The sequence below is a fragment of the Vigna unguiculata genome, chromosome 5 (assembly GCF_004118075.2).
Source record: "Vigna unguiculata cultivar IT97K-499-35 chromosome 5, ASM411807v1, whole genome shotgun sequence".
In the NCBI taxonomy this organism is placed as follows: Eukaryota; Viridiplantae; Streptophyta; class Magnoliopsida; order Fabales; family Fabaceae; genus Vigna; species Vigna unguiculata.
Window position 1 is genome coordinate 12,491,249 of NC_040283.1, and position 22,653 is coordinate 12,513,901.

At 31.6% G+C, this 22,653-nt stretch overlaps 2 protein-coding genes across 2 annotated transcripts; both read left to right on the plus strand.

Moving 5' to 3' along the window:
* The first annotated feature begins 702 nt into the window (after nucleotides 1–702).
* LOC114183248 (E3 ubiquitin-protein ligase RDUF1-like) lies at nucleotides 703–2,143 on the plus strand. The gene has a single exon (XM_028070187.1). It carries the CDS (start codon nucleotides 846–848, stop codon nucleotides 1,827–1,829), a length of 984 nt encoding a protein of 327 aa, XP_027925988.1. The 5' UTR covers nucleotides 703–845; the 3' UTR covers nucleotides 1,830–2,143.
* Nucleotides 2,144–20,753: 18,610 nt separating this feature from the next.
* LOC114184055 lies at nucleotides 20,754–22,653 on the plus strand. Its single transcript, XM_028071292.1, has 2 exons — nucleotides 20,754–21,059; nucleotides 22,234–22,653. Exons 1-2 carry the CDS (start codon nucleotides 20,788–20,790, stop codon nucleotides 22,370–22,372), a joined length of 411 nt encoding a protein of 136 aa, XP_027927093.1. The 5' UTR covers nucleotides 20,754–20,787; the 3' UTR covers nucleotides 22,373–22,653.

A 22,653-nucleotide genomic window follows, 5' to 3' on the forward strand; every position in this document is an offset into this window, starting at 1 on the left:
GAAAAATTAGAGAATGTTTAAATTATGAAATCAAATAGTCTGATATATAGCAAGTAGAATATCCAAATACGATGCTATAAACCTTTCCATAGTTTCAGATTACAAAACACGGCGAGTGATTTAGCGTTTCACCAACCTAAAAAGATAAGGTTCAACATTTTCTTAGAATGTAGTACACATGCATCATTTCTTCAGATTATTGCAAGAAATTAGGGAAAAATCATAATCAAGTGAGAATCGAATGGCGTTTTCTTTTTTCTTCCTTTTAATAACGATTATTATTACTATTAATTATTAATTATAACTCAAACCAGTGGAAGATACAGCGAACATGTACACACAGTTTTTAAAATTAAAAAGGAATGTGTCACGGAATATTCCGCTCCCCAAATCACAAATTTTATTTATTTATTTTTTGGAACTGCTAATTACGAAACGCTTTTGTAAAATTTTAAACGTTAAATTATTCCTTTAATTTAATTTATTATATTTTAATCTCCTTTAATCTTTATAAAATTAGATGATAAAGATTAAAAAAAATGTTATGTATAGATTTAAAATATTTAATTTGATAAGAAATAAAAGTGAATAGTTTCTAATTATAAAGAATAAAGAAAACATAAAATGCAGTGAATAGTGTTTTGTTTGCCCGTAAAAAATGAAGTATAAAGTAGGAAGTCAATTAAATATCCTCTTCACTTTCGACCAGTTCCCAATCCCACCTCACCAATTTTCTCACTCGAGAATTTTCCCGGAAAATTTCACCCTCTTCCATTCCCACCCAAACAAAAACAAATCAATTCTTTCTGATTCTTGAACAATCCAAAAGAGAGAAATTAAAAATCATGGCTTCTTTGAGATCTTCTTCTTCATTCTGGTGCTACCGATGCAACCGCGTCGTTAGGGTTTCCCTCGCTGCAGAAGCGCAGCGAGATCCTACCATTCTCTGCCCCGATTGTCACTCCGGTTTTCTCGAAGAGCTCCACACGCCTCCCCACTCGCGTCGATCCACGCGCGCCGGGTCGCCCTTCAATCCCGTGATCGTGTTGCGCGGGGGAAACGGAAACGAAAACGCAAGCGCCAACGAAAACGAAAACGATGTCGCCTCGGGGAACTTCGAGCTCTACTACAACGACGGCGTTTCGGGTCCGGGCCCCAGCGGCCTGCGCCCGCTGCCCGCGGGCGTGACCGACTTTCTCATGGGCTCCTCGGGCTTCGATCACTTGCTGGATCAGCTGGACGGCACCGCGGTGCGCCTCGACCGGGCAGCGTCGAAGGCGGCGATCGAGTCGATGCCGGTGGTGAAGATCCTGGCGAGTCACGCGCACGCGGAGTCCCACTGCGCGGTGTGCATGGAAAATTTTCAAGTGGATTGCGATGCACGTGAGATGCCGTGCGGGCACGTGTATCACTCGGAGTGCATCGTGCCGTGGCTGTCTGTGCGGAACTCGTGCCCCGTGTGCCGCCGCGTGGTTCCTTCAGATGAAGTTGATGATAACAATACGATGGGGTTAACCATATGGAGACTCCCTGGGGGAGGATTCGCTGTGGGCAGGCTCATCGGTGGTAGAGAACTGCCCCTGGTGTACACGGAGATGGACGGCGCGTTTAACGCCTCTAACGGCGTTCCCAGGAGAGTCTCCTGGGATTCTTCTATCGGTAGGTCTAGAGAGAGTAGGGGCTTTGCTTCTGCTTTTCGGAATCTTGTTTCCTATTTCGGAAGAGTTAGGAGTTCCTTTTCTCGTGGAACGAGAAACTCGCGTCTCAATGGAAGATCACGCTCTGCCACAACCATTTTTTCTAGGTTCAGGAGTCGATCAAGATTTTAAAAGAGTACGATTTCGACCACAGTGTCAAGATTTTTTCAGTCATCGTGACACAATCCCTATTCGCCAGATATATTTTCAATTTCCTAAAATGAAACTGAAACCATGACAACAATGGGGTTTCGGTTTTCCTAATGTTTTTTTAGTTTGTTCAAGTATTCGTTGAATTTAGGGGAATTTTAATTGTTTGTAATGTTTCTAGTCTGTTTATTGATTTTGATACTGTAAATAACTAAAACTGATAAATGGTTTATGCAATTGCTGAAGGGTGGTTTTGAATTAGCTCAAAGTTACGGATAAAGATCGGATTGTCTAAATTTTAGATATTTATTTTAAATTTGATTTATGGGGTTGAATATGATTTTTCTGATCTTCATTTAACTGTTACAATTAGTTCACTGTATGAATGTGTTGAACTCACGACTCTGGGGGAATTGAGTTCAGGGCTTTGCTGTTTGTTTGTGGTTGTGATGAGGTGTAGTTAGGAAGAAAGAAAGGAAGTTTAGATGTCTTGTTGGGGGTGGAAACATGAGGGAGAAGAGGATCTTGTGTAACTGTTGTTGTAGCTCTTTGTCTTTTGGTTTTGAATAATTTCGTTGGTTTTGTAGTTAAGTCATCAATGCTTGAGTTATGGTGTTTTATTTATTTTTTTGAAATGTGGTTCTGTTGGGTTATGGGAAATTATGACTTCTATTGTTGATGTAACATGCTCTGTTTCTTTGTCTACCGCTTCTTTGGTTTCTTAGGCTCGTGTTAGGTGGTGCTTAATATTTGTAGGTCTACTTTAGTGGTGTTGTCGCTTTCAAACTTCATTTTCCATGTGATTGGTTTGGGTAGATAAACGTTTCACACCATATTGATAAATGATACCAAATAGCAGTAAAAGGATGTGCTAAGGAACATAGATCACCACTTGAAGTACGTACTCCACCTCCTTTCGTGTTGTCTGATACTAATTTAGAAGGATTAGGACACTTCTGAATAAATTGTCCATCTGGTTACTGTTCACCAATGCCTTTAATGGTCAAATCTGCATTTAAGGGGCCGTGTTGCATTCTCTGGTTTAGGTTGCTTGTTTTCTTACTTGATCGCTTTCATTTGCAAGTTTTATCTTGAATAATTTCCAAGTATACTTTTCATAGGTATTTTTCTCTTGTAGCCTGTCCCTGTCGATAATTTGAAGGTGTTGTGATATGTCCCTTTACTTTATTAGAAGATCGAAGGTATTTTAAGATACTAACAAAAAAATAATGTGGAATTCTCCTGTGTGATATCTGAAACTTACCTTAAACCTTGATGACCCTTTTCTGTGCTTTTCTATTTGCCTTTTATTTTTCGTTACTAAATGCCAACACGCTCTATTGGTATCTTACGTGATGCACGGAGAAGTTTCATTATGCCTGTGGCTTTCTGTTGTTAATTTATAGTTTCTTTTCAACTTTAAAGCATATGGCTGCAGAAGTTGAGTTTACGCGTGATTAGAAGAAAACATTTTGTTTTTCTGACTATAACATGCAATCCTATTTTTGTTAAAATGATTGGAATCGGTATATTCACTCTACTGATTGATGTCAAGTGAAATTTGGGGCATTATTGCTTGATTCTAGGTTATGGCTTGTGGATTATATATTTTGTTTGCCAGCATGCTTCTATTGTATCTCATCTGATGTGGTGCATGAGGAAGTTTCATTTTGCCTGTGGCTTTCTGTTACGAGGAAGTTCTTTCAACTTTAAGTATACGATTGCCCCAATTTTCTTTAGTTTATGCATGATCCAAGGAAAACTTGTGGCTTGTTTATGACTATAATTCAATTTGTTTTTGTTAAAATGACTGGAATTTGTTGATTCAATTTGCTTGATGACATGTGAAAATTTGGGGGTTGTATTTCTGATTTACATCTTTGCTGCGGCTACTTTGTCAATCATTAATGCTATGAATGATTGATGTCGCCATTTGGAGAAACTCATTTTCTCCTCTTTTACATTCTCCAAGGATATTAAGTTAGTCACATGTGGTTGACTGTGCTTTAAATTTCGCAGAAAATGTTTTGATGAGTCAATCAAGTTCTATAATACCAATATAGGTTGCTTGGTTCATTGAACATGGTTAGGAAGATTTTACAGTGAACATCAATATCTTTGGAAAAAAAAAGGTTGACCTATGCTTTGTAGGCCTTTATGTGTTTATTCGGGTTGAATGATCTGTCCTATCTTTCAATAATCGGGCATTTTGACAACCATAAACTTGTGAGAAAATGTTGGTTGTCATTGGTGCTTCTGTGTGCGATGGTACAACTTGGGAGATAGAAGCTACCCTTGTTGTCTAGATTATCTTTGTTTTTCATTGAAAACTTGTGTTTGTTGCTAGGTGCTTTTGATTGGCTATTTCTAATGTTAGCATCATCTGGTATCTGTGATTCAAAATGTTTTTATGCAGTTGATCATGTAGTATTTGGAGTTCGTTGTGGTGTTATTGGAGGTGGCTATGAGATATTGTTGTCAGGCAAGTTCTAGGTCCCTGCTGGTTGAATCTAATTGTTGTCTTTGCTTTGTTGTTGCATGTGATTTTATTATGCATTGTTTCATCGCCTTTAAAAAGTTCTCTTTGTGTTTTACTAAGAATCATAAATGTGAGAAGTGAATATAATTGAATAATATTTCCTTTTGATATATGTTGACTTAAGATTAATTAATGAAAGGTATTTACTATCTATTGGTTTTTTTCTATTTAACTGATTACGGGTTAAATTGTTTTTATATTATTAGATTTAGTTCCAAATGTTTAAATTGTACTTACGATCTAATATTTTTATAATGGATAATTAGAAAGATCTTTTTACAGATGAAATTATTGTTATTATTCTCTCTTTTTTCTTTTTGTGACACGTGTGTTTTTTATATTGTTTTTTATTTATTTGTTACACTTTACTGTAGTTTTTTGTTCAAATCAATTTTTTATTTGTAATAGTATCGATGTTTATCCATTCTTCTCAATATTTTCAACATTTATTTCAGTATTCGACGAGACTCACAATCTAAAGATACGATTGAAAGATAGAAAGAATGATTGGATGATGATATTTTGATTTATATTTTTTATTTATTTTTAACCTATCATATTATATTATTAAAGAAGTCAAAATAAATAATTGAAAGATAATTATTAAAAAAGTCAAAATAAATAATTAAAAGATAATTAAAGTGATAAAAAAATGAATTAAAATATTATTATTCAGGAGTTAATAATTGTATTTTTATCACCAGACTGTGCATATATTTCAATATTGAGAAAGGTTCATATCAATTTTTTCAGTGTGGTTCAATAACTTCTCTTGAAATGGTTTTTAATTGAATAATTTCAAATCAGTAGAAATTTGATTCAATCCATTTTGACGAAATTTTAAGAAAATAAAAGTACAAAAATGGAAAAGCTAATAAAAAAAATATTGTATGGATTAAAACATTCTGATCTCAAATTTGAAATTTCGATTAAAAATCATTTAAAGTAAGGATTTTTATTTTTCAATATTTAATTAAACAAAAATAAACTACGGACATTGAAAATAGAAATTTACCTTACATTCAAATCCAAACAATTAATTGAAAAGATGGTTAACACATCTTTTCATATATAATCTCAATACAAGTTATTTAAATCTTAATAAGCATTGTAAGCAACGTAATCCACACAAATACAACTACAAATATAAATATTTATATTCATTTTGAATTTATAAAAATATATATAGTTAATAAATTAAAATTAAATGGACTAAAAAATGAAAAGAAAAATATTCTTATAACATGGGCGAAAATATGTTTGTTTGAACGAAATATGCTTTGTTTGAGTGAGAATTGAGTTGTCGTGTTACTTTTTTTTAATGAAAAATCCATTTCTCGATAAAAAATAACACAAAAAGTAAAATTATTTTTAGCTCTATTTTTGTTTGAGCTAAATCTTTCACTTAAAAAGTAAGACGAAGAGTAAGACATGAATTTATGTTCAATTTTCATTTTAGTAGAAATCATCCACTTGAACACGAAAGTATTAGATAAATCAATTTCAACAACAAAATCAAACCAAATTAAAAAACATTTCAAAATAATTCAAAACAATCAATTTAAATCACAGATATTGACAAACCTCAACTTAAACATTAAAAAAAAAAATTAAACCACATACAACTAATTGAATTTAATCCAAATCGATCTATTTTTAAAATTTATTAAAAATGAAATATTCTTAATTAACACCACTAAGACGATCGAATCATATGAAAAATAAGAAAAAAGAAAGAATCTAAAAAATAATGTGAGAGGTTTAAATACTCTTGCAGAGAGCAGAATCTATGGATACATTTAAAACTCACTTTTATTTTTAATTAATGGGCCAAACTTTAATGAGCAAGGATCCATCGTCAGCTCCTTGTTTTTCAGGACTCTTCCAGCTATCCATTTACTGTTGTCTCCTTTTTTCAAAACAGTTCACCTTCTTTCTTCCCCTTCTAGAGTAGAACCTAAGCTAGGGAACTTGCAAGTTTTCCCATTGAGCTCACTGAACGTTCTTCCTCCGCGTAAGTAGAACTCAAAATCCATCTCTTTCCATTCTTTTCTATGTTCTGAAGGGTTGGATTTCACGTAAATCTATGTTGTGGTCATAGTTTTGTGTCCCTGTACTTCTATTTTCAGCTCCTTAAGCTGTTCCAAGTCTTGGTGTTCCTTTCACTTAGGATTTCTCTCTCGTAGTAGCTTTTGCCAAGGTAAGAGAAGTTAGAACTCAAAAACTTTTACAGTGGTGTCTTTCGAGTTTTTGCCTGAGTTTGGGTGTTGAGATATACTAAACTGATGATTGTATGGAATGAAGTTGATTGTCTGTTTTTGCACTAGTTTTTTTTGGCTTTGCATGTGTGAGCGCTAGGGATGGCAACGGGGGCCATGGACGAGTTTCGTTATTCCATACCCATGTAAAAACAAATCATCCCCATCCCCATATCCAAATTTAACGGTTATCAAACTTTTGTCCCACCCTCATCTACATCGGGTAACGTGTATAATTTCACACCCATACCTGTACCCGTTTTCTTACTTCAATATTAATTTTAATTAATTTTTATAAAATAATAAAAATTTACGATAAAAAAACATAATATTATCAAATATTCAATATTAGGAAGATAGTTGTTTCTTCAATATCAAATATTTTGAAATAAGTTATAATTGTTTACATTTTATAATAAAATACCAAATAAAATTTCATGAGAACAAAATTATTTATTAAATTAGCAAACATAATGAAACTTAGTTGATAAAATTTAAAAATATTTTTTAAAAAATATAAAAGAAAAAAATATTCAAATTAAAATATATTTTAAATGTTTGTTTACTTCAATATTTTAAATTCTAATAAATATCTTTTTTATACACTAATAAAAGTTATAATACATCACTTGATCAAAATAATGCAATGAACAAATAATAAACATAATAATAAAATTTTGACATAGATCTTGTATCTTTTGAACTCCAATATATGTTGGATGGTGATAAAAAAAATTCATGACAATTATATTAAATTTTTATGTTGTAGTAAATCAAATTTATTTATACAATTATAGTAAAAAAATTACAGTATAATTGATAATGAGTTAGAAAATAAAAAATAATTAGATAAAACATATCGAAATAGTATTCTACAAGATGAAAATAAACAATAAATAAAAATATTAAAAAATTAACAAATGTGTGTCTTAAAAACAATTTGAGAGACTATTGAAAAAAATCACACATAGAAAAAAATGTATAATTAATGGTATGATAAGATAAAAAATACCTTAGAGATCTAAGAAAACTTTTCAAATATCAATATATAAAAATTCAATGGTTGAGAAATAATGAACATTCTTTTAGCGAAATAAAAGAGTTCTACAAATGAATAATAATAAGTAATTTTTTTTTTACATTACCTAGTAAATGAAATGTATATTCTATTAAACACTTAAATTGAGAGTATTAAATATTCTCATGTGAAAGAAAAATATACAATAAATAAAAATAATAAAAAATAATAGAAATATTCAAATGTGAGACATAAATTTTTTTAATTAACATACATCATTTTAATATAATTACATAAAGGTTATGATAAGATGAAAAATATATTGGAGATGCAAATAAGTTTCATGACAAACCAAATAATTACAAAAAATAAAAAGTAGAATATTATATATATATATATATATATATATATATATATATATATATATATATATATATATATATAAGGTTACTTAATTAATTGCGAATATTTTAATAATTTAAACGGGGAAGAAGATATGACGGGGATTTCCCATACCTAGTCAATGCAGGATTCTCCATCAAAACAGGGATGAGTTCGGGCAATACCTACAAGGTGAGTTTATTTGTCATCTCTAGTGAGTGTAGGTGGGCAACAACAGAGCATTGTTGGAGCAGACGCCCTCACCCCCACCAACTTTTTTAATTTTTTTTAACCTTTTTATTTTTTAAAAAAATTATATATGTTTAAAATTTGTTAAACTATTTATGTTTTTAATTTTTTTTAAATTATAAGTATATTTTTAAATTAGATAATACTATATTGAAAAGTTAATGAAAGTAAAATTAGATATTTTTATTTCTTTTATAGGGTATAATATTTAATGTTAATAAATAATCAAATATAAAATCAAATATAATAAAGAAAAAAATATTAAGATAATTTTTATTTTTTATTTCCGTTGTCTTTTTAATTTTTCACATGTATTTTATCTCTCACTCTTACTTGATTTCTTTTTGTTACGTTACCACAAAAGAAAAAAGTAATTTTCTCCTATCTCACTTGGTAGTGAATTGATTATCATAATTTTTGTTAGTAATTATGTCTCTCAATTATTGATTATATTATGATAAATTACTTTTTAATGTTAAACTTCTTTTTTAAATAGGTATATTGATGGAAAATAAAAGAATAAATTCATTTTTTAGAATTGATAAAAGATGAGTGAATATCAAAACATGACAACATGGTTGCTTATCGCATAACAATGAAATGAAATGTGACTTTTGAATCGATATGTGCACATTAAGAAAATGGGAAATGAATATTTTGCAAATAATATGATTATTTATATTGAAAAAAAATAGCTGAAAATTTAGTTATGATTGAATTATTTGATAAGTTCAAGAATATGAAAAAACGATGGACAACCTGTTAGATAGTGTAGTTTGTTTTATAGTTATAGCTATACTATAGTATTATTCATTTTCATTGAATAAGTGAAAATAATATTAAATATATAAATTTTAAGTATATTATTTTAGCTCCCCTAGAAAGTTTGGTGAAGATTCGTCACTACAAGTGAGAATATGTTGTTCTCACCTAAGCGAGTGGTTTTTCGCCCGAACGAGAAGCTCTCGCCTAAGTGAAAAGCTCTCACCTAGGTGAAAAGTTCTCGTCTAAGTGAGAAGCTCTCGCCTAAGCGAGAATAGCAGAAACCTGTCCCTACTTTTTGTTTCGAGTTGTCACCTGAGCGAGGGCCTTAAAAAAAGCCCAGACTCAAATGCCTACTATTGGGAAAAGTTTCCCAAATTCTGGACCACATGCACGCCACTCCACCTAACTCAACGTTCTTCTTCTTTCTCCCTTCTCTACTTCTTTTATGCTCCACCACCATCAAGCTAATGACTTGGCTTCTCTTCGTCTCCCTTTGATAGCCACGTTCCTCTGTTGTTCACTCACTCACTAAATTCTTTTCTATTTGCAGGACACGCACTAGCTTTCATACAAACTAGAATAATGAAGGAAGAAAGAAAACAAGGGAAAGATGTGAACTTGTAGAGAGAAGGTAATCTTTTTTCTTATTATTGAATATGCGTGTGTGTATCTAAAAAAATATACATGAAACTGAAGCAAGTATTTATATACTATTAGCTTGCTCTGTTTCTAACAGAAACAAAGCCTGAAACTAATTTTTGGTTACAACTGTCAACAGGCCTTTTGCCTAAGCGAGAGTAATCCCGCCTAAGCGAAATGAATTAGTTTAAGCGAGGACTCGTGGATGATTCTAGTGCTCACTGTTTGCAATCTCGCCCAGACAAAGGTTTTTAGCTTGAGCGAGAGACTTTTGTCACTTGTGCGAGAACTCTTTAGCTTGAGCGAGATTAATAGCATAATTGTTTTAACTACTTGATTGCTTCCATGATTGAGTGATTTACCCTTAATAGCACCAAGAATGATACCATGTATGTTTTATGTGATGCAATGAGACTGAAAATTGATGTGCTTGGTATGGAAGGATAATGATGTGTGAGATTATGTATATGGTATGAACTTGAAGTAATTCCTGGGGAGACCTTATGGTGGTATTTTGTAGTGTATGTAATTAGATAAGAATTCAAGCAAGGTTGCATCCTGACACTCTAAAGAATCAGTTAGTCTCACATATAGTAGGCTGATTCAAGTGGTGAGAGGAGCAGTAAGTTCTAGTCTTTGGCACGATAATGGCTCTAGATGATCATGGACTATCTTGTGTGTGGTAGGATGAAACCCATTGGAAATGACTTTGTAGAGCAATAGAAGCCACCACAAGTGCAAGCAATCAGTGAATCCGATCTCTTTACATGCTTTGTATGCTCACTGAAATGTCTGTTTAAAAATATGTTCATAAATTGCTTGCTTATTTATATGTGAAAATTTATTTTCTCTAGCTTACCCTGTCTCTCTATGTATGTTCTTTGTTTTGTTTTTCTTCTTGTGATGATCATCAATTTTTGGTGTGAGCAGATGTGGAGATTCTTGGTGATCACCATGATGGCGGAGATGCTGCAGTTTACTTAGGCATGTGAATCTTGATCTAAGTCAAGCTCCGTTTTAAGAATTGTTTTACTTGAATTCACTGCTTTGTGACCAATCTTTTGCTAAACTGTTACTCTTTTAAGATAGTATGACTGTGACATTATTTTGTGCTCACTATCTTTCTAACTTGGTATATTTGGTATATTTTGGATGAATGTAAAAGGTTAATTCTCATATATTTCATGTTTTGTTATTCTATATTATTATAATCATGCGACATTATATTTATTAGAATTATTCTATTAAAATGAGATGTGATAATATATATATATATATATATATATATTAACTATATAATTATTTTAATACTAAAAATTTAAAATACAAATTATTATAATTAAAGTAATGTTTTAAATAAAAATAATACTTTTAAATGCATAATTTAATTAATTAATATATATTATCTATTATGAGTAAAATAAATATATATATATATATATATATATATATATTACTTTTACCTTTTCCATTCAATAATGTACTTTTTAATAATATTTTTTTTCTATATATTAATTTCGATACAAGCAAAGTTGAATCATTCTAAACATTTTTTTAATATATCATAAGAAAAAAAATGATTTTTGTATTTTTATAATTAATAATCACAATATATTCAAATTAATGAATACTTTTTTGTTGAGACTAATCATATTTAGAAAAATTAGTTTTTAAAGTATTAAAAGATACAGTTAAGTATAATTTTAAGCAAAATCAAAATTTATCAATATTTTAAATTTTAAAAATAAGTAGATATATTTTTTTAATTAAAATGTGTTTTACACGTCAAACCTTATGTTTAATTCTCATAACCTTATGTTTAAGATCTTTGCTTTGTCCATCCTTTTGTGTTTCTTTTCTTTATCACTTTTTTCCTATGATTATGAGAGAATATCTAACCGGCTCTGCCAGATTTATATTCTCATAACCTTATGTTTAAGATCTTTGCTTTGTCCATCCTTTTGTGTTTCTTTTCTTTATCACTTTTTTCCTGGTATCAGAGCGATAAATCCTTGGATACCTCTTGAATATTTATGTGATTGAAGTGGCTTGTATTCGCTAGGATACCTTTTGTAGATCGGGCAGGTTATGGTCAGAAGAGCCAACAGAGCCATAAGTCCCATTTGATCTGCCTCTGAGGGTTGAGGAATACTTTGCATATTGCGACACTCTTTACATATATATTTTCTTGTTTATTTGCTTGTAAAAAAAAAAAGAGTTTTTGAGCCTTATGATTATTTATATTCTTTTATAAGTATTACTCTACAGTGTATTCCGTAGATTCTTGCCTTTTATCTCCTACTACTGCTTTTCCGCTTTGCCTACTTTCTATTGTTTTCCTGCCACTACACTGCCTTATTGTTTATCTGTTTAAAATTTTCTTTAATGGATAACATACAACCATTCTTAGGCACTGACTACAAATCAGCCCTAACTGCGGTTGAAAAAATCACAAACTCTCCTCCTGTAGGTTATAAAAAACCTACTTCAGAAGTAGACCCTGTACACACAGTTATTATAGGACAAAATAATACTATAATAGCTCTTCTAGAAGAAGTTTCTAGAAAATTGAATCATCTAATTGATTCTACTAAAGGGACGAACTTGTCCAAAGACATAGACGGCCTTATAAAGCAAGTATCTAAACTATCTTTAGGAACATACACTAATACAAAAACAACTTCTAAAAATTCACAGAAATTTATCAAAGTCACAACTAAAAAAGATTCAAAAGCTGCAAGTACCAACGCAGCACCTCCCACAAACAATGATGATAGTTTATAATGATGACACAACCCAATACGTCTACACAAACACAAACTGATAATATTAATATGAATAGTACAACAGAACTTAGTAGCACACAAAGGTTCCCCGGAACCCCCAGAAGATTAAGAGAACATCAGACTAGAAGTCAAAATCTAATACAACATCTAGGAATCTTAAATAGATTCTTAAATAGACAAAGAACTACTAACATTAGAAGGTTAGAAGATTTAGTAGATATACAACAAAATACAGATATAGGATCTAACTCAAGGATAGATTCTCTAAATCCTAGACAATTATACAACATAGGGTGGCTAAGTTCTGAACGAACAAGCCTTTATCGATACAGAAGAATAGGAGATTTTCATCTCCCTGACAACACCTATGAGATAATCCCTCTAATATCTCCACAAACAGGAAGACAATTACAAAATCAACAAGGAAGATATGTTCATATGGGGTTAATTACCATTGGAGTCAGATCCTTAGAAAGACATATGATTGGAGCTAGAGCTTTGATAGTTCTACACGATTCAAGATTTCAGAATAATGATTCACAAAGTGTAATAGGGATTTTAGAAGTAGATCTAAATCAACCCTTTTCCCTTATTTATCTTGCTCCAAATTTCACATTAACTTTACAAGATTTTATAAATCATATAAACCTAGAAGTACAAACGATAGGTTTTGGACCCAATTGGATGGGTGAAAATCTACATTTAGACATAACCTTCATAGGAAGAATAAGTAACCATATTTCTTCTATGTATAGAATAAACACTAGACCATTAGAAGAAGCCATTAGCTCTTATGGTACACAATTCTTACCAGCTCAAGCCTTCACAAGAAGAAATGAAGGACATTTATGGCAAACACATTTACCCAGAGAAGAAAATAACCCAATTACAGCCTCTTCATCTGCCATTTTACATAACAGGTCTAGAGGACTTAGTCTAAGTTTTGTAGATTACACAAATATACCACGACTTGACTTAGAACAAGATAGGTTAGCTGAAAATAGGCATAGCACTTCAGGCATTCCTGATAACGAACACATTTCCATGATGAATATCATACAATACGAAGAAGATGAAAATGATGAAATGACTGATGAAGAATGGAATCATCATCAAGCAATTATAGCCATGTATAGACAAGGATCTTTAGATCTCTCTACAAACACAAATATTGAAGATATTTATGATGAAACAGACAATATCATAAATATCTTCCTTGATAGCCTGTACTTAGACAAAGAAGACAACTCTTCAGTAATATCAGAACCTTTATCTACAATAGGTTTCGTCAATACAAGTGTAGGATCAGTAAACCCCAACAGTTATCAGTTAGAACATGTTGGTACACAAAGCTATTCTACTGGATTCATACCCAGAGAATCCCCAACAAATGTTACTTTTACAGATAATCAATATACAACACAGGGAAAGAGGCTCCCAATAGAACCAAATTTCCCATTGCCAAATCTTTTATTAAACATAGGAGGAATTGACCCTCAATTATTACCAACATACATTGAACAATGGACTGCTACTGTAATCCGTGATTATGGTATCCATTACGAAAAAGAAGTTCAGTCCTCACAAGACATGATTGCCAAAGGAGAAACCTACTTAGGCGATATAGCCAGAGCATGTTGGGAATCTTTTAAAAAAAATTACCCAACAGAATTAAATACATTAGTGATCGAACCAGGTCCTAATATTTACAATTTTTGCTCTTTAATACAAAGACTACTCACTTCCCAATCTGCAAATGATGGGAATACACTCAGACAACAAATCTATTTAGGACACCTAGAAAGGTTGTCTATAACATATTTTGGTAAAATTAAAGAATTTTTACAAGATTATCTCATGTATGCCTCCATAGCTGGATGTTTTCATGATACAAGTGTTGGAGAAAAAATGTTCCTCAAACTTCCAGGAAAATTAGGACAAAAAATTAGAGAATCCTGGAAAAATGACGAGGTAACTCCAATGTTAAATAACCTCTCAATAAGAATACAACATATTATGAAAGTGATGGAAGACACTTGCACACATATTGCAATACAGAAACAACTAAAAAATTCCGATTCTGGAATTTGTAAACAAATATACACTCCACAACAATACAATCATAACAAATCTAACAAAAAATATATGCCCAGAAGAAGACCCAAATATAGCCAATCTTATAGCAATAGGTCTCAATCTTCTATACAAAAACCTACAAATTCTAGAAAAACATATACTATAAGATCCTCAAATTCTAGGAAACCTACTCTAAACCCTGACAGACACGTCAGAAAATTTAGAGAAAATAAAAATTACAAACAAACACTAAAATGTTATGCTTGTAGCCAAACTGGACATTTCTCAAGAGACTGTCCAAACATAGCAAATCTTTATATAAAAGAAGCTGAGCTCATCAAATCTTGTCATATGAATCTTCTTCCAATTGACGAAGATGTATCTACTGATTCTGAAATATTATCAGTAGTTAGTATAACAGAATACAATGATGAAATTAATCTAGACAAACAACCCAAAAATTATGACTTAATAAATGATTTTACAAATAATGAATTTATCCAAATTTACCCCAAAGAATATGATTTCGAATTAAATGACAAGTATAATGAACTGGGCGAAATATTAGATGATTCTGGATATTATTTAATGAATATAACTGAAACAAATATTTGTCCTCATACATTACAATACTTCTCAGGACCAACATCTATTCCCTGCCAGTATTGTGATAGATATTTTCATAAATCTCAAAGGGCTCATTGTCCTTTATGCTACAAAAATTTTTGTATAAAATGTATTACAACACATCTAAAAATACAAAAAATACCAATTTTTTTAGAACAAAAAGAAAACATAAAAGATAAAAACATAATTGATACTAGGACTTCAATTTTAGAAACCAGAATAAATACCCTTGAAGAAAAAATTCTTCGTCTAGAACAAATAGTCCAAGATTCTGGAACAAGCACCATTTCAAAAAACATACAAAATAACATGATGGGAACCACAGAATGTATCCCATTAGTTTGCAATGAAAAACAACTAATATCTGTTAAAGTATTAGTAAAATTAAATTTTCCAAAACAAAACAAAAACCCTGCTAAGGAAGAAATCATACAAACCCTCTTAGACACAGGATGTTCTGAGACAGTCGTCTACAAAACAAAAGTACCTTCATATATGATTACTAAAAGTAAACATATACAAAAAACAAGAACTATGTCTGGAATAGTAATGATAAACGACGAAGAAATAAACAATATTTCTCTTCAATTTAGTACAAATTGTGACCTATTTGGCCAAAAAATACATCTTAAAACCATGCGTGTAGAAAATTTAGTCCCTTCAAAACAAAGCATGATTATTGGTTTAGATTTTATTTTAGGCCATAATAGAACTATCACTATAAACAAGGATTATGTCATTATCAGTGATAAAACACAAATGTCACCCATAATTAGTGGAGACAGCTATACAAAACCATCCTCTAATGAATGTTCATGTACAAACACTAAATCCTCAGAAAAATGTGATTGTATGAAAGAAGATCTAGAATCCATAGATTATTGTTCAGATGACACTATGGACTCTTTTTCATCCATAAAAATATCTAAAACAATCACTTTTGATAATATCCAACAGATTCTGGATAGGTTAAATAAAACTAGCATAATAGGAGAAGATCCCACCAAATTTTGGGATCGTGATCCTGTTACTTGTAAACTAAACATAATCAACCCTGATTTAATTATAAAAACTAAAGATATACAGTTCAATAATTGGGAACAGGAAGAATGTCGAATGCATATTGACCACCTTCTGAAACTAAAAGTAATAGCTCCAAGCGAAAGTCCTCACAGGAGTCTTGCTTTCATAGTAAATAAATCTTCTGAACAAAAAAGAGGTAAATCTAGAATGGTTTACAATTATAAACGTTTAAACGATAATACAGTTGAAGATGGATATACAATTCCATCCAAAGAAATTCTTATAAATCGTATTCAAAATGCAAAATGGTTTTCAAAATTTGATCTCAAAAGTGGATTCCATCAAGTAAAAGTGGAACCAGAATCTATAAAATGGACAGCCTTCTCTTGTTCTGAAGGATTATACGAATGGCATGTGATGCCTTTTGGTCTTAAAAATGCTCCTGCAATTTTTCAAAGAAAAATGGATAACATTTTCAATGACTTAAAAACTTTTACATGTGTCTATATAGACGATATACTAGTTTTTTCCAAAACAAAAGAAGATCATTATCTCCACCTGAAACAAGTATTATACAAACTTGAAAAATATGGTTTAATTATATCAAAAGGAAAAATGGAAATTTGTAAAAATTTCATAGAATTCCTTGGAACAGAAATAGGTAATGGAACCATAAAACTCCAACCTCACATTTCTAAGAAAATTCAAGACTTTCCTGATAAAATGGAAGACATAAAAACTCTAAGATCTTTTTTAGGACTTTTAAATTATGCCAGGAGTTTTATCCCAGATTTGGGAAAATACACTGTCCCTTTATACAATAAAACTTCTCTAAAAGGAGAAAGAAAGTTTAATTCTGAAGATATAAAATTGGTTCAAAACATAAATCAAAAGGTAAATAAATTACCTACCCTACAATTACCATTAGATTCAGATTATTTAGTACTTGAATGCGATGGATGTGAATCAGGATGGGGAGCTATCCTAAAAAGGAAGAAAAATAAATATCTGTCAAAAGATAATGAACAAATATGCAGATATGCTTCTGGAAAATATACTGTGAAACCACAAGTTTATCAGACCAGCACTGATTATGAGGTCAATGCAATTATACACGCCTTAGAAGCATTTAAATTATTTTTGATAAATAAACCAGAAATAACCATTAGAACTGATTGTGAAGCAATCGTTTCCTATGGAAAAAACCAAATAAATAATGACAAAAAACCTCATAGACGATGGTTACTTTTTAGAGATTACATAAATTCTGGAAAAATAATAAATTTTGAACATATCAAAGGATCTGATAATATGTTTGCTGATATCCTTTCCAGGTACATCATACAAAAGTGAGACTATACAATCATAATATATGAATATCTTGCGTTTTCAAATTCAAGATCCTGAAATCCCTCCTGGATTTCGGGCCAGAATACCAATACAACCACTAGGGATTGGTCCCGTTTGTAGCCCTAATCCTGTCATCAGAATAGCTAAACAAATAAAAAGGTTTAAAAGAAGGATATTTTACCTAAGGTTACGAAAAACAGAAATATGCCAACAAAATCCCTTCCAATATTATTCTACACTTATCTCCTACAAAGCCAACATCAGGGTTTTGGAGTATCAGCTACAAATGCTCAGACATTTTATTGCTTAACATATTTGCTTCTATATTGCAGGTACAAATATTCCAAAATGGAATTTATACAAAGCACAAAGAAAGGATTTTTAGGTTCTAAACCAGTCAAGTCCCCCTTTGTGGTGGAACAATACACAAAGTATAGCAAACAAGAATTGCCAATACTCACAAATACCTACCATTTTCCTGGTAGAGATAACACAAATGTCAAATTAAATGTTTTAATTGACAATATATGGAATATTCCAAAATACACAGTTCAAAATGAACACCAAGTCACTAAGGTGAAACAAAGCATCATTAGTGCACTTTACAATTTATGCAATGCAGATAACAAAGGAGTTCTGTTAACTTCACCAGCCTCTCCCTCTGGGAAAGGATTTACACATTATGCCCTAATTACAGGGCCAAACAAAGGAGTTTATACTTCCTTCAAAGACCTCTCTGAGGCAAAACAAGACCAATTCTGGTCTACTTACAAAGGCTTTAATTCTTTAGAAGAAGCCCAAATGGCTTTAAAGCTGGAAACTATAGATGAAGAAAAAATAAAAACTGGGTTAACATTCGAACCAAGAACCCAAACACATACGTATGCTGCCTCTTGTAGCTTCTCACCACAAATAAACCCAAACATTTTCCTTGCAAAATTTGAAGTCATACAAGAATTCTTGTTTGAAGTTCATTCAGAAACACAAAATTACAATGGGTTATTTGTAAAACCTCAGACTTATTTCGACACAAAAACACCCTGCCAAGAGTCTTCAGACTATTGCAAAACAGTTACAACAAAATGTACATGCCAAATAAAATTCATTTTTAGAAAGGCTCAAATTGATTTAAAAACCTTCAAAAATCAATTATATAGAGACATAGTCATATGTCCATCACTATTATTAGAAGCAGGATGCCTCCAAACGCTTCTAATCCCACCAACTGAAAAATTCAACTCCCTAACCCAGGAAATAAACTCAATAGTAAATGAAATACAGGTAGAATATATGACCAATATCTGCCTACAAATCACTTCCTCTCCAAAAAGCGCCTCTACTCCTGATAGCGTGGCAACACATGTCATAAAACTATTCACAGAGTCAAATCCAGAGGCCCATGTCAGATTAGAACACGGCTCCTTGAAAGGGTTGTCACTCAATAAAGAAAAGCTATACCAGTACCAACTCTGGAAAGCTTATGTTGAAGGATCAAATTGGAATTTCTCTAGAAAGGATAATACAGAATATATCCTTTTAAAAGAAACCACAAACACCAAAATATATTGGAAGAAGTTTATGGGAAACAAATTTCATCCTTTCCCTATAGAAGCCAGCCCCATACTGGTTAAAAGATTCGAAAAAGAAAGAATATACAGAGAAATCTATGAAGAGACAGGAAGCCATGGACAAGGATGGACAAAGCAAAGATCTTAAACATAAGGTTATGAGAATTAAACATAAGGTTATGAGAATATAAATCTGGCAGAGCCGGTTAGATATTCTCTCATGATCTTACATCTAAGCAACCAGGAAAGATGGAATGCATAAAATGTTTTCAAGCCTTTAAATGATTATCGCATCTTTTAGTAAATATTACTCAAGGCATCCGTAGATGCCTAGAAAGAAACTACTCCATAAAAACTTACTTCAATTCCAGAGGGGGGGGGGGAGAGATCTGAAATTCCTCGTTTATTTATGTTTGCAAGTATACAGGAGAGGAAAGTTGAGAAGAGACAAGCGGGATACAAGTAGAGAGAAGGCAGAGGTAGAGAGAAAAGAGTTATTAGAGAGAGAGGGGTTCAGAGTTCTTGTCCAGCATAAGGGTCTTAAAGACTCTTTTATAGAAAAACTCTGAAACTTGTAACTTGTTGAGCCGGTCTTCAAGTGACCCGTTACTTGTATTCTAAGTTGTATGGTGACGTGGTCTGTACTTGATTTGTGTGTTTTTACCCTTCAGTCTATTACTCAGTTATGAGTAAAATTACTGTGTCACAGGTAAAAATACTTTATTGTCCTCTTTTGGAGACTACCGTAGAAATCAAGTCTTCGGGGTCTTCCTCAAGTATCTGATCTGAGTCTTCGTTGTCAGAAGGGAAGGAAGATCCAGGAGTTCTTTGTCCATGGCTTCCTGTCTCTTCATAGATTTCTCTGTATATTCTTTCTTTTTCGAATCTTTTAATCAGTATGGGGCTGGCTTCTATAGGGAAAGGATGAAATTTGTTTCAACTAGAAACTACAGACAGAAATATTTGTGTAATTTGATTAGTTTTAAAAAGTATTACACAAAAATATGTGATACTTAGAATAAGATGCATCACTCTTATCCTCTTCATTTTCATGTGGTTAACGTCTTTCTCTCACTAAAGACAGTTTTTTACACCCTCTCCTATCCACAACGTGAGTTATCGGAACTTCTAAATTTTGAAAGCTTATAAATTTGCATCACTTACTTATTAATTAAATACGGATTTTTTCCTTTTCCTTGAATTTTATTAAATAATCACCTAAACTAGATATCAAAAATTAAATATGTTTCAGTATAGTTTGATTTTTAATTTATTATAAAAATTAAGCCAGATTTATATTGATTTTTGTAGTTTTACTATCACAAAGTTATTAAATATCATTAACAAAACAAAGTTATGAATCCCTCCTCAAAATTATGACTAAACAGTTTAAGATAAAAAAAAAATGAATTTTTTTTAATATGTTTGTATATTTATAATTCCTTTCCACTTTCCTTTATATTTATAAATAAATTACAGAATTTTAAAATTAAAAATGATTATATGAATATGTTATGATACTAATCCTAGTTTTAAGAGGGTCCCATGTCTTATCCACGTTGGTAGGAAATCTGAAATTCTGACGTGTCCTTATCCAAACATTTTCCATAAAACCACAATACACAGTCCTTTCTCCGATCTTCTTTCTGCCACCGACCGACATGGCTTCCATCACTCCACTTAACACCATGCTTCCAAACGTTGCTCCCAAACTCCCCGCATGTGTCGCTGTTTCCAACACTAGGGTTTCGTTTGCGGCCGCACCTGTGTTACCGTGCACCTCGATTCAGAGGAACAAGAGTAGATCTTCCAGGGTTGTTGTTTCGGCTGTTGGCGACGTTTCTGCTGATAGCACCGTTTACCTCGTTGCTGGTGCCGTTGCAGTGGCACTCGTTGGAACCGCATTCCCCATCTTCTTCTCTCGCAAAGACACGTAAATCTTTTTTTTTTTTTTTTAATTATCAGTACAATTTTTTAAATATTTTACCATTTTTTCTGCTGGTGTAAATGGATTATTTTCATTATAAGCATGCTTGTTAATTGTTTACACATGAATTGATCTTTATAATTCTTATTTTAAAAATTCAAACAATAATTTATGATAGGAAATGTTAGTTTAAGAGATATATCAACGATGAACTGTGATAGAACAATTGTATAAATCTGTTTTACATTTATTTATGTTATGTTTATGTCATGTCAATTAATGTATGTTCATGTTAATAAATAGAATCATACGGTAAAACAGTCTTTATTATAGTGGTGGTGTTTTTCTTAGACTGTTTTACAATAGTATTATTTTGTCATGAATGGAAATAAGCAGAAGGTGGGTGAGAGAATAAAAATAATAAATTCACAGTTAGAAAATTCAGAGAACCTTCTTTTCGTGGATTATTTTTCTTATGATTTTCTTCGAGATTAGGCAGAGTTTGGGCAGAGTATTGGGATAATAATTCTTTTTCACACTAACAGAGACATCTTTTAAGGTGTTCTACGGCAATGATTCTCCTTCCCTCACCAGATATATAATTGATCCTAAGAACTCTAGCATTGTAAACATCATTATGTGCCTTAATAGAAAAGGATTCTAGGATAAATCATAAACTCGTGTTTAACATATGTCGTGAGAAGTGGACTTTAATCTAATTTAATTCTCTAAAATTAGTTTGTAAGGAAAAGTTTGAATTTATATTGTAATTAATCTCACAGCAAGGATTTTTAATACATTTATCATGTTCAGACATATATATTTCGAGCCTGAAATTATATATCTGTAATAGTTTGACAGTGAGTGAACAATAAACCTAACAGAAAAACTTTAGTAACATTAGTTTGATAGTGAACGAAACAATAGTTGTAACAAATTTTGCTAGAAGAGATTCTAAAATATTTTTAATATTATATTAAAAAGTGAATTTAAATCTAATTCTATTATACAAAATTAACTTTATATTTGTATAATATTTACATAATGTAGCTCTATTTATTGTTTACATGGGATCTCCAATATTAAGAATCCTTATCATGCAACTATTTTGAGTTGCGTAATTTTCTTAGAAATTTGATGGAATTTTATCGGTAACGATATATGAATATGCATTTGGCAGATGTCCTGAATGTGATGGAGCAGGGTTTGTTCGAAAGGCTGACGTGAGATTGAGAGCAAATGCAGCACGAAAGGATCAAACTCAAATCGTTTGTGCTCGTTGCAATGGATTGGGCAAACTTAATCAAATTGACAAATAGACATAACAAAATCATTTCTTTTCCTCTTAATATGTAACTATTTAAGCATAATTATCCCCTCCTTCATCATTTTTCTTCTTCTGAGATGAACAACTTTATAGTATGTCATGATAGGAGAGAAAATCACAAATTTACTTGTTTGCATTTATCATTTGTTTTGTTCTCTCCCATTTCATGATACCCCAATGTTCCTAATGTTTTCATCAAGTGTATATGTTATATGTAATTGAAACATATTTGCCAATACGGATGTTCAATAATATATGATATGTTGGTGTTCA

Bases quoted from the DNA above. Each gene is read 5' to 3' on its own strand.
- LOC114183248 (XM_028070187.1), top strand. From the start codon at position 846: ATGGCTTCTTTGAGATCTTCTTCTTCATTCTGGTGCTACCGATGCAAC.
- LOC114184055 (XM_028071292.1), top strand. From the start codon at position 20,788: ATGGCTTCCATCACTCCACTTAACACCATGCTTCCAAACGTTGCTCCC. The intron at 21,060-22,233 runs GTAAATCTTTTT...TGCATTTGGCAG, and splicing joins TTCTTCTCTCGCAAAGACAC to ATGTCCTGAATGTGATGGAG.